Source organism: Trichosurus vulpecula, chromosome 2 (genome assembly GCF_011100635.1).
Source record: "Trichosurus vulpecula isolate mTriVul1 chromosome 2, mTriVul1.pri, whole genome shotgun sequence".
In the NCBI taxonomy this organism is placed as follows: Eukaryota; Metazoa; Chordata; class Mammalia; order Diprotodontia; family Phalangeridae; genus Trichosurus; species Trichosurus vulpecula.
The window spans coordinates 4,199,373-4,212,110 of NC_050574.1; the positions used below are offsets into that span (position 1 = coordinate 4,199,373).

Consider the following 12,738-nt stretch of genomic DNA (forward strand, 5'->3'; position numbering starts at 1 on the left):
GAAAGAGCAGTGTCCTGAAAACCTAGAGAGAAGAGACAATCCAGGAGGAGTGACCAACAGTGCCCAAGGCTGCAGAGATGAGGATTGAGAAAAGGCCATTAGATTTGTCAGTTAGAGGTTGTTGGCGACAGTGGGGAGCCCCTGAAGTTAGGGAAGCGGTGTGGTCATTAGAGTGTAATATAGTAAGCTTCCTCAGGCCAGGTAAGAAGGTCAAGTGGATGGAGGAGACAAGAAGCCAAAAGAGCCCTTAGGAGGCTTTTCATATAGTCTAAGCAAGAAGAAACAGGACCTCCACTAGCTGGTGGCCATCAGAGTGTAGATGAGGGGATGAATTCAGGAGATGTTGCAGAAGAGGGAAGGATCAGGAATGATTCCACATTCACAAGCATGGATGAATGAGAGATTGGGACCATGGATGAAAATAGTGTGTTCTGCATTTTACAGTGTTTCTGACTCTGTTGTCCTCTAACGGCCCTCCCAACTCTGGCCTTCTCTGTTCTCCATTCTTGGTCCCTTCTAGTTCTGACATTCAACCACTCAAGCATTAATTAAGCAACCAATGTGTACCAGGCACCAAAATGAGACCATAGCCTCTAGCCTCAAGAAGCATCCTTCCAGTTCAGACAGCCTATGGTTCTATGGATTCTACACGGACTATAGATTTGCTCCTGGCCCTCCTTCTTTGACTCGGGTCTGCCATCTGCCCAAATTCTCTAGGGCTGAGTGTGCCAACCCTCCCAGGCCTGAGCCTGAACTTTTCACCAACATTCTTGCTGAGCCCTTCCTCACTCTCCATTGACTATTTCTTTGATTCTTGGGGTCTCTGTGTGGTCTTTGGGTCCCTCTCTCTCTCCTCCTGCTTGGTGTGGCTTCTGCCATCCACCATCTTTCTCTCTGGGTTTTGGTCTTTCCCTGTGGCTCTGCTGCTCTTCTCTCTCGAGTGCACTGTTCCCCATTATCTGTTTCTCCCACTTCCTCTGTGCACCGGAAACGATCTCTTTCTTGCATGTCTGCCTTTCTCTTTGTGGAGAGTGCTCAGTTTTTGGAGGTTGCCACCTCTGTGGCCCCTCTCTCATCTCCTTTTCTCTGCTTATGGGTGAGGGAAGGGGGAAGTCCCTTGAGTTGTGTGAGACCTTCTGAGGGGGGCTGGGAAGGTAAGGATGGCTGGTAGTGGTGCCTCCGATGGTGGCGTGGAAGGGAGCATGGGCAGTTAGAGCTGTTCTTCTGATGGAAGAGGGAACACTTAGAGCATCCCGGCACCTCGACCTGTTCAGAGCTGTGAGGAATCTTAGAACACAGGAGCAGATCAAGGTTCAGAGGAAAGAAAGGTACTTACCCAAGGTCACACAGCGTTAGGCACAAAAGCCCAGTCCAGACTCTGGGCTCCTGACCCTCAGAACAGCCTTCTCCATTCATTCTGCCACAAGGAGTGAGAGGACATGGCCTCAGCACTGCATTTGTTTCTGGGAAATGGGTGGCAGGGGGATGGCAGCCCCCTTGGGCTACTGAATATGGAAGCCTGGGCCTGAATTAGGAGGACAGGGTCATCAGAAAGAGGAGTTGGGTGCAGATGTCCGTGGGGCTTGCTGGTATACCTGAGGTATAGCCATATGCTTAGGAGTTGTCATGCATGTGTATGGTGTCTGGGCATAGCTGAGAATGGATATATTTGGTGTGCAGATAGAGCTGGGAACTAGGGGCGGATTATTTGTGGTGTGGGAGTGAGGGTGGTAAGGGAATGAGCATCTCTGTTGTGTGTCTGTGTCTGTTTGGGACATGGAGGCAGATATACTTGTTAGGTGTCCTGGGGTGTGTGTGTGTGTGTGTGTGTGTGTGTGTGTGTGTGAATATGTGTATGTGTGTTTGGGACACAGAGGCAGATACACTTGTGGGGTGTCCTGGGGTATGTGTGTGTGTATTTGGGACATGGAGGCAGATACATTTGTTGGGTGTCCTGGTGTGTGTGTGTGTGTGTGTGTGTCTGTGTAAATATGTGTATGTGTGTTTGGGACACGGAGGCAGATATACTTGTGGGGTGTCCTGGGGTATGTGTGTATGTATTTGGGACATGGAGGCAGATACATTTGTTGGGTATCCTGGTGTGTGTGTGTGTGTGTGTGTGTGTGTGTGTGTGTGTGTTTGGGACATGAAGGCTGATACACTTATTGGATATCCTGGGGGGGGGTGTGAATATGTGTATGTGTGTTTGGGACATGGAGGCAGATACACTTGTGGGGTGTCCTTGTGTGTGTGTGTGTGTGTGTGTGTGTGTGTGTGTGCTCGCGAGCGCTTGGCACATGGAGGCAGATATACTCGTGGGGTGTGCCTGGGCTGTGGCCGGTCTGGGGATATTTGGTCAAGGAATGTAGCTAGAGAATGTGGCCAGGTGGATGTTGCTGATTCAGGGGATCTGGGAGCATGGCCCTTTCCCCTGTCTTTGGCTGGAATGGGGGATAGGCATCTTCAGCGCAGGGCATCACTTGGGAGAGGTCTACTGCAGAGGAGGGCGAATTAATTTGTGATAATAGGATCATAGGATTTAGAGCCGAAAGGGGCCTCTGAGATCATGTAGTCACACCCCCTCATTTTACAGATGAGAATACTGAGGCTGTGTTAGGGCATAGGGCTGGAGCTGGAGGTGCTTGGGGGCAGGGGGTTCTAGAAGAATGCTTTCCTGGTATATCCCTGGGCATGGGTGCTTCTGTGTGTGGGGAGGTGGACAGGGTAAATGAGGGTAGGGGGTATAACTCGGTGGTGGAGCACCTGCCTTCATGGGTGTATCTCTGGAATAGAGATGAGAGCCTGGTCTGTGTAGCTAGGGTGGGTGTAGTCTCCTGTACTGTACAGTAGTAGTAGTTGGCCAACTGGGGGGTGGGGTTACCAAGGTCTGGGGAATGTCAGGCGAGACTGGAAGCCCTTTGGCCTGGGGGGGATTACCCCAGAGAATATGTCTGTGGTTTAGAGTATGGGGGGAAATGGAGTGGGTGCCTCTGTATTGGGTGGGTGGGAGCCAATCTTTGGGTTACCATGTATGGAGCACTGAAGGGGGGGGCATGGCGCAGATGACATTGGACTGTGTGGCTGTCTTGGGGATGGAGGAGTTATCTTTGGCCTGGGGCAGGGCGGGGGAGGGCTGGGGAAGGAGGAAGGAAGAGAGAGCATACCCTGGACTACTGTGGGTGAAGATGCTTGTGGGAGTGGAGAGGGGTGCCGTGTGTGTGCGCGCGCGCTATACACTCCGTAGAGTGCAGTATGAAGTGGGGGAGGGGGGATCCTTGGGCTGGGTGGGGGTCTCATGGTATGGGGCTAGATCTGCAGAGCCCACTTAGAGCCACAGTGGAAGGATGGGTGGAGAGTGCAGGCTGGGATCAAACAGCAGCCCCCACCACCACCCCTACCCCCAACCTCCCTCCTTGTCTCTTCAGCTGCCCAGCCAGAACCAATGGGTTAATTAGATAACAGGGTCTTTGATTAGACCGGAGAAGGATGTAGGGAGGGAGGTCTCTGGGACTGGGAAGGTTTCTCCTCATGTTATTTCCGCCCCCCAGGAGCCCCAGAGGAGGGGGAGGGCTGCAAGCCCTCCCCACTTTGAGCCTCCCCCAAGGAAGAAGGAGGGGGACGGGGGGGGGGGAGGAGAGGGGAGGGAGAGGGAGAGGGAGAGAACTGGGTCTCGGCTTGGCTCTGCACTGTCGTGTGACCAGAAACCCTAATCACTGCACAAAGAGGAGAGAGAGAGAGGGAGAGGGAGAGGGAGGCAGAGACAGAGTGGGGGTGGGGGTGGGGGACAGTGCCAGGGACAGAGGCAGGAGCCGAGGGAGACAGCCAGAGGGAGAGGGAAAAGCCCAGAACCGGGAGGAGAGAGGCAGCCACCGCCAGAGAAAGGGCAGAGACCTACAGAGACAGCCAGAGATCCAGAGAGAATCTTTGGGAATCTGAGGGGCAGAGAAAGAGGGAGGGCAGAGGAAAGGAGCTGAAGGAGATGGAGGCGAGAAGGGAGGGGAAAAGAGAGGTGGGGAGCAGAACCAGAGAGATGCACTGACAAGGCGGACAGAGAGACCGAGCCACCGACCGAGCGACCACCCTGACCACCGACGAGGGGAGGGAGGGCACTGGCTTAGGGACGAGATACAAGGAAAGAGAGATGGAAGGAGGGTGGCGGGGGGAAGGGGAGAAGCCAAGGGGAGGAGAGCAAGGCAGATACACTGAGAAGGGAGAGCCTGAGGAGGGGAGGGGGGGAGGGAGGACATAGGAAGGAGGAGAGGGGGAAGGGAAATCGAGAGAGGAGGAGAAGGAGAAAGGGACCCAGAGAAGGAGAGGAGGAGGGGGCGGGTTGTGGGTAGGGGGGTCAGTGGGTGAAGGGAAAGGAAGCTTGGAGAAAGCTGGAAAGGGGGCCCTGAGTGGTGAAAAGAGCCACGAGAGGCAGAGGAAGGGGCTGCTGCAGCATCCACAAGTCTCCCATCCAACGGCGGGGGGGGGGGGGGGGGGGGGGGGGCGTGGGGAGACCCAGGACACCCTTGCGCCCCTCCCCCCAACCATTGCCAAGTGGGGAATTCCTTGGAGCTCAAAGGAACCACAGAGAACCCCTGAGGAAGGAATGTGCTGGGGGGGCCCGGGGGCGGGGAGAGGGGAACCTCTTGCCCCGAAGGAATCCGGAGTTGCTGGGGTGAGTGCACCTCACTATGGGGGTGGCAGGTGGGTGGGTGGTGAAAGGGAGGGAGGGAGAGAATGAAACCCATAGAGACAGGTAGTAGGGAGAGATGGAGATGGAGAAAGCAACGGGAAATAGAGATGGGGTGGGGAAGGAGAGCTGGGGCTGGAGACAGAACCACTGGGAGGAGGGGGAGGATTAGTGAGATTGAGAAGGGGCTGTTGTTCTTGTCTGGGTTAGCGAGGGGACCACTGGGGGGGACGTGTCCCTGGACTCTGGGGGCAGCGGAGGGCTGACCCCACCATCCTCTCCAAGTCTGGAGTTTTAAGAGGACCCTAGATGGGGGAGCCCCGGGAACTGGGATACAACCAACACCCCTAACTATCATACCCAGTCAGTGGGAGATCTGCAGATGAACACAGAGACACAGGGGGCAGGCGGAGATGGCGCATGGTTCTGAGTCGCAGAGGTGTGTGTGAGTGCGTGTGTATGTGTGTGTGTGTATGTGTGTGCGCGAGCTCGCCCAAGGGGGGGAGGGTGGCACTATGCCACTGACTGTCTCTGTCTTCCTGCCCAGGTGTATGCGTGTACTGCCGAGCCCTTGTCTATACTGTTGGTGAGATTGGGGGAGGGGGTTGTCAGGTGCAGCCCCGGGGATCTGTGTGGGTGTGTGGTGTGTGTTAGGGTTTGTGTGTGTCACCATGTTCTGCTAAAGCGAGGGTATCGAAGCAGGGTGTAGGCATTAACGTGTGCGTGTCTCTGTAGTAGGAAGGTGTAAGGATGTGTGGTGATGTTTGAGAGGGTGGGTCAGTGGCACTGGCATTTGGGGGCCTGTCGTATACGCTGGCATAAAGTGTGTGGTATTGGCGTGTGTCTATTGGTGTGTTGTCTCTGGGATCAGTGTGTGAGTTCTTTGTGTTACTGTGTTCCCTTGCCCGACTCTGCTTGGATGTGTGTGGTTTGGTACATCTGTGTGTACGAACTGAGCTGGGCCGGTGTTGTTTGATGTGTGTGTGCATGTGTTGAGGGAGAGTGTCTGGAAGGGCCTGCTAGAGGGGTGTGTGTGTGTGTGTGTGTGTGTGTGTGTGTGTGTGTGTGTGTGTGTGAAGGTCTAGTTGGAGTCAGAGTCCTGGCTTCACATCCCAGCTCTTCTCTGGGCTGTAGTGCCCATGGCCAGGTCACTTTCCCTCCCGATCTGTAAAATGGAGGGGCTGCATTTGGTGGTCTCTGAAGTCCCCTCCAGCTCTAGGTACAGGATCCCCCATGTTGGGTTGGGTTGGTGCTTGGGGTGTGTCTGTGTGTGTGTGTGTGTGTGTGTGTATCTGTGTGTGTTGGTGTATATGTTAAAAGAGTCAGGAGGACGAGATGCCTGTGTCTCTGAATTGACCTGGGCTCCTGTGTCTGCCGATGGGGGACAGTGTGGGCATCCAGATGGGTGGATCAGACCTGAGGGGTGGCATTCAGAAAACACTGAATCGGCAAATTGAAAGAAGACAACCGTGAGGGCCTCCTCTTTTCCTTCCAGAGGAGGAGGACAGGTCAGGGAAGAGAAGTTCCCAGTCGGAACTGACCCAACCTCCCCACTCTCTCCCAACCCCTTGGTCCCTCCTTCCCTACAGGTCTCCCCCAATTGTAGGCCTTTCTCCCCTCCCCCACTAATTCCCAACCCTTTTCCCTGTTCCTTTCCCATACTATATGCCCTACTGACACCCTCCTCCAAATGCCCCAGCCTTTCCCCTTTCGTTAATCCCGACTCCCTCTCCCCCTTCCCATCTCCCCTACTCCCCTTCCCCTCCCACATTCTCTTCTCTGTTCCTCCTTTCCTTCAACTATTGTTTTCCTATAAGTGTCCTACTCCATTCATTATTCTCCTCCGAACCCCTCCCATGCCCCTTCCTCATCACATCCCTCTCCTCTATGACATCTCCTGGACCCCCACCCCTTCTCTTTCCCCTCTAATCTAGTTTGAGGTTTTGAGGGCCGAAGAGACCGAAGAATTACAGATTCCTTGACCCGCGCCCCCTGCCCCTCCCAACAAAGGGCTAGTGCCAGGGGTCCCGGCCCCCAGGTCCTTTTCTCTGGATGTGAGGAGGCTGCCCCGGGGCAGGAGGCCCAGGAGTAGATGAAGTGTCATCTCCCCCATCTCAGTCATCTCATTTGCACACTCAAGTGTCTGTGTCTTGTCTCAGCTTCTCTTCCCCACGTGTCTGTCCGAGCCTGTCCCTCTCCCTCACCTTTGGCCCTTGCACCCTGCTGTTGCTGCCCCTCTCTCTGCCTCCTCTGTCTCTGTCCATCTCTCTGGGGAGCTCTGTTCTCCCCATCTCCTAATTCTTGCCTTTCTGACTCTCCTTCTAGTATTAAGAAACCCAGTCCAGGTTTTCTAGATCAGGAAGTTGTGTGTGTGTATGTGTGTGTGTGTACATGTGTGTGCATGTGAGTGTGCACATAGGTGTGTGTATGTGTGTGTGTGCGCACGTGCAGGTGTCCCAAAGATGGCAAATAGCCACCTCTCTGGAGGACTGGCTTAGATCATCTCCAGAGTGTCTGTGTGACTTTGGGAAGAACCCTGCCCCTCTCTGAGACTCAGCTTCCTCTCGGGGGCATGTAAGCATGAGACTCTCCTAGGACCTTCCAGTCCCCTAAGCCTGTGGATCTCTCTTCCTTGAGGAGGGTGGGGGAGGACGGCAGGACCCTGGGCCTTGTTTGCTAACCACATCCCTTCCTGTTCTGTCTCTGTCTCCCCACAGCCCCCCAGCACACCAGCCCACCCCACAGAGCATGAATATTGAGGATGGCTCGTCCCTGCAGCTCCCCGTGGCCCCTGCTGCTCCCTGGGAGGATGTCCTGGCCCCGAGGGGCCCTGCTCTTCCTCTGGCTCTGCTCTCCCCAGCTGGGGGGTGGCGGGGGTGGCGCAGCCCTCGCGGCAGCTGCTGGAGGGGGGTCCCCACCAGCTACATCCTGCCCGGCAGCCTGTTCCTGCAGCAACCAGGCCAGCCGGGTGATCTGTACTCGGAGGGAACTGGCTGAAGTCCCGGCCAGCATCCCAGTCAACACGCGATACTTGAACCTTCAGGAGAATGGGATCCAGGTGAGGAGCTGGCCGTGGGGCTCCGAGCCCAAGCCTTCTGGGCCGGTGGGAGGAAGCTGGGAGCGTCCGGCCTGGACTTTAGGGAGACGAGATGGTGATGGTGGGCCTCGACCGCCCCAGGGGCCGTCATGGGGGAGGAAAGGGTCCGCCTCTTGGGTTTCTGATGGCGATTTTAGGTTTATTGAGCGGTTTTCGCCCAGCTCCGTCAGGGAGGCACAGTCAATAGGAGAGCAAACTGAAGCTGCTTCCAATTCCATGCCCAGCTCACCTAACTCGTCAGTGTCTGAAGCCTGAGGGAAGAGCAGAAAGGGAGACAGGCGAACGCTCCCCACCCAGGGTTGCCCCATCATGCAATCTGTGGCTTTCTTTAGTAGTGAACTCCCGGTCCTGGCGGCGTCCGAGCAGAAGCCGAATTGTCGCCGGGTTAGGGCTTGAGGCAAGGTCCTTCGACTTTCTCTGGGCCACAGTTTTTCCATCTGTAAAATGGGGCGGCAGGACTACAAGAGATCTCAGGTCCCTCCCACCTCTAAGAAGGCGTTCCTCTGATTCCTACCGTTTAAAAAACCCAGTGTTTCTGGCTCTCAGATGCTTCCCTCTTCGTGGGGGGCATTCTTGGATTCTGTGGGCGTGGCCAAGTCCTTCTGCCCCACCCCTCCGGTGTGTGCGCGCCCGCCCTGCAGCCTCCCACTGGAGGGAGGGCTCAGTCCCCGCCCCTGGGGGCCCCCATCTCTTAATAGCGCTCTGCTGCCGGCTCGGGGCCCCCAGGGAGCAGCCGGGAATGGGACTTTCGTCCACTTCTGGTCATTTTCCCTTTGAGTGTCAGGCTGGGGAATGGGGAGGGGCTCCGTCAGATCAGCGGCTTCCCCAGAAGATTCCTCTGAAGCAGAGGCGCGAGGTCCTGAGACCTGGATTCGTGTCCCTGGATCTCTTTATCTTCTCGGTCAAGCTGAACGCTTTGTCTAGACTTCATTGACTCCTCAGGGACCCTACAGATCCCTGAGACTAGCTCCCTCTTCTTAGAGAAGGTGAAACTGAGGCCCGGGAGGGAAGGGATCTGTCCAAAGTTATGCAGTGAGGCCCAGGTACAGAATGGCAGGTTTAGAGATAGTGGAGGGACAGATGAGACAAGCCTAAGGTGGGGGGAGGGCCACACTCACGTCCAGAGTAGGAGAATGCCCTTCCCCAGGCCACACCAGCCTGATTGGCAACTGCTGCTGGCTGTCTGGGAGCAGGGGCTTCCTAGCTGCAGGATCTGGGGTGTCTGGGTACGTCTGCCACAGTCCAGGCCTCAGTCAGAGGCACTCTGGGAGCTGCCACAGCCAAGAAAACCTCTCTGTCTCTGTCTGTCTCTTTGTATTTCTCTCTGTCTCTCTGTCTCTGTCTCTGTCAGACACACACACACACACACACACACACACACACACACACACACACACACCTGGAGTACATAATCCAAACATAAGAAAGCTGCAAGCAAAATGAGGTAGGCTGTGCCAGGATAGGCAAGAGGATCAGAGGAGGTGGTACCTCAAGAGGAAGGCAGAGTTAGGGATTCCTCAGGGAAATGTCGGCATTGCAGCGTGGGGGATTGTGGGAGCAAAGGACGATGAGACTGTGGCCAGGCCACCCTGGGGGGCATCACAGTTGGATCAGGACATTCCTAGGCTGGGCAGCCACAGTGCTGAAGGATGTGCCATCTGGGCATCAGTGGGAGATGCCAGAAAGACTTCATTTGGAGAGGGTTCAGAGGAACATGACCTCCATCTTCAAGTGTTTGGGAGAAGGGTCCCAGAGGGACAGACCAGCAGCAATGGGGGAAAGGTGCAGAGAGATGGGCTAATTCTCAAGGTCATTAGTTAGAGCAATCCATCCCAAAGTGGAATGGCCATCTCTCACTGGAAGTCTGCAAACAGAGGCTGGACAACCAACTGTGTCAAGTAGTGGCAGAGGAATTCTTTTGGGGGAGGGGGTTGGAGGTTCTGTGATTCTGAGGGGCTATCGCTGGGCTGAAATGTAGAGCACATGGCAAGCACTCATGGGAACTGAGGTTGGAATGTGGCACCAGATTGTGGAGGGTCTTGAATGCCAAGCAAGAGTCTGACTTTGTCTTGATAGGCAACAGGAATTTGGAGCTACTGAAGGATTTGGAGCAAAGGGGAGCCATGATACTGGGGTCAGTTGCAGGAATTTGTGCTCGGCTGGTTGGGTCTCCAGAAGTCCAGGGTCCACTTTGGGCCTGAGGAGGCATGGGAGGAGGATGGCTGGTGAATGTCTGTGAAAATGTCTGAGGAAAGTTGCAAAGCCCTTTAGAAAGGGTCCAGGCAGCTCAGGCTGGAAGTGGTCTTGGAGGGCATCCTTCCCAACTGACTGCCCAGTGCAGGGAGCCCCCCATCACCAGGACCATCAGAGCTGGCAGGAACCTCAGAGGTTGCCAAAGCCCTCACATCTGAACAGTAATCTGCTCCACAGCATCCAGGAAAGGGGCCATCCGCCTCAGCTGGGAGATGTCCAGGGACAGAGAGCTCACTACCTACGGAGGCAGCCTGTTCCAATTCTGGAGAGCTTTAATTGTTAGTAACTTCTTCCTGATTTCCAGCCAAAATCTGCCTCCCTGGAACCCATCCTTCCTCTCCAGTTCCACGGCACTTGAAGCATGGGTGTCCATTGACAGCTAGGTGAGCGGCGGATGAATTTCTGGACATGGAGTCTGGAAGATCACAGTTGGAATCTGGCCTCAGACGGCAACTCACTGTGTGACCCTGGGCAAGTGGCTCTGTTTCGTCATCTAGAGCATAAGGACAGTGATGGCGCCCCCTCCCAGGGTTTGTGAGACTCAAAGGAGATCACATTTGTAAAGGGCTTTGCTGACTTTAAGGTGCTATACGAACAGCAGACATTATAAGCATTAATCATTATTATTATCAGACTTCTGAGGTCCTTTTCAGTGAGGAGAATCCAGAAATCTATGTGTACAGTGCTTGCTGACTTTTCCCAACTAGGTTCACGCACATCGTTTCATCAGAGGGAGTGTGGTAGTCTAGGAGTAGCACCATCAGGAGAATGGCTCCTGATCCCTGGGTGACCTCGGCAGAGCTCAGAGACTGCCTGGAGACTGTCTGCAGAGGGTCTGCCCTCTCCCAAAGATGGGCTGCTTGCATGGAGGGAGTGGCCTTCAAGATAAAGTGACAAGTCCCTGAAGGATCTGGGAGACGGTCCAAATGCTCCTGTTGGACAAACAAGATGAGGCTCAGAGAGCAGAGGCTTCTGCCCGTGATCCTCCAGCTAGTGAGCATCAAAGCAGAGCTCTCAGAAGCAAGGGGAGGTTAACAGGATAGAGCCAATGTCCCACAAAGTTAGGCAAGTCACTGAACCTGCCTGTTTCGTCAGCTGTAAAATGTGGATCATAAGAGCAGCAACTTCGCACGGTTGTAGTGAGGAGCCAGTGAGATCATATCACATGCCTCGTACACAGTAAGCACTATATAAATTCTCATGGCCTTCCCCCTCGGAAAGTATGATTGCTGAGCCACTGTCAGTGCCAGCTGTGGAAAGACTGGAGGATGAGAAGGGTGCCACACCACGGGACTGGAGGAGGACAAAGGTCCAGTTTTCAGATAAGGAAGGCAACAGGACCTATGAACTCTGGTCCTTGGGCTTGCCTTGCCTTCCGGGACTCACTTTCTAGTGTAAAGAAGGGCATGTGAACACCTGGGAGAGCACAGAGCACCACAAGCCAGCGGGGCTTCCTCCAGAACAGGCCAGGTCAGGCTCACCTCGAGTCCTTTCTGAACAAGGAGGTCACTGGTAGATGAAGACAATGCTGCAGGTATCGTGGAAAGCCTTTGATGAGCCATCCGATGGAATGGGAAATGTGGCAAGATACAGGATCCGTGATAATGCGTTTAGGTCTCCAGTGGAGTGCCCCATGGAGCTGACTTGGCTGTCTCTTGATGGTGCTACATTCTGGTCAGTGAGTGACTCGGGGAAAGGCCCACTCATCAGACTTACAGATGATACTGAGCTGGCTGGCACAGCAAACACACTGCATGAGAGGCAGGATCCAGACAGACCTCGACAGGCCAAAGTCCTAGGCTAAATCTAATAAGATGAAATCTCACCAGAGGGATAAATGTAAAGTCTTATACCCAAGTCCCAAAAACTGAGGCCACATGGGTGAGATGGGGCATCACGGTGAGACAGGATTTTCTCTGAAAAAGATCTGGGTGTTTTAGTGGGCCACAAGTGCAATGTGAGTGAGCCGTGGGGTGTGGCAGCCATGAAATCTAGCATCGGGCTATATGGAAGAGCACAGCTTCCAGGAATAAAAATAGTGAACGCTTAGCTCCAGGCAGACTGCACCTGGAGGAGTCTCTGTTCACTTCTGAGACCCACATTTTAGGTAAGATGTCAGTAGGCTGGAGGGGGTCCAGGGAGGGATGAGCAGGCTGGTGGAACCTTCAAGTCCATGACACTGAGGAGCTCTTTGAGACACAGGGATCTCAGAGGAGAGGTGACAGCTCTTCTTTCAGGACTATCAGGGTAGGGAGGGGTAAGAAAGGCTTGACTCTCTGTTTGGCCCCAGAGGGAAAAACCAGAGTCTGGGAGGAAGCTCCAGAGAGGTCCCAGGAGGCTGGGAGCTGTCCAGAATGGAACAGCTGCCCCTCCCTGGAGGACTTCACACTGTGACTGGAGGACCTCTCTTCAGCCATGCTGGAGAAGGGGACCTCTCCTTGGCGATGGTAGAGGAGGAAGGGTTCAGTAGGGCCTCTGAGAGGCTGCCATTCTGTGGTCCTGCCCATGAAGCCACAGAGGGAACCTTAGATCTCAAAGTCCGCCCCATCCCCCGTTCACAAAGAGAAAACCAAGGCCCCAGAGGGAGGTGACTTGGCCAAGGTCACACAGTCAATGACAGAGCCTTCTGACTCCTGCCCTTTGTTCTTCTCTTTGTACTAAGCCATCTTGGGATGTTCTAGAGAAACTTCTAGGGGTTCCAGGTGTTTTT

General features: G+C 54.7%; 1 protein-coding gene across 1 annotated transcript in view; it reads left to right on the top strand.

Moving 5' to 3' along the window:
- Positions 1–7,439: 7,439 nt before the first annotated feature.
- The window catches only part of LRRC4B (leucine rich repeat containing 4B), a 30,735-nt gene continuing 25,436 nt past the window's right edge, over positions 7,440–12,738 (top strand). The window contains exon 1 of the mRNA XM_036747442.1: positions 7,440–7,736. Within this exon, the coding sequence (XP_036603337.1) occupies positions 7,440–7,736 (297 nt within the window). The remainder of the gene's footprint in view (positions 7,737–12,738) is intronic.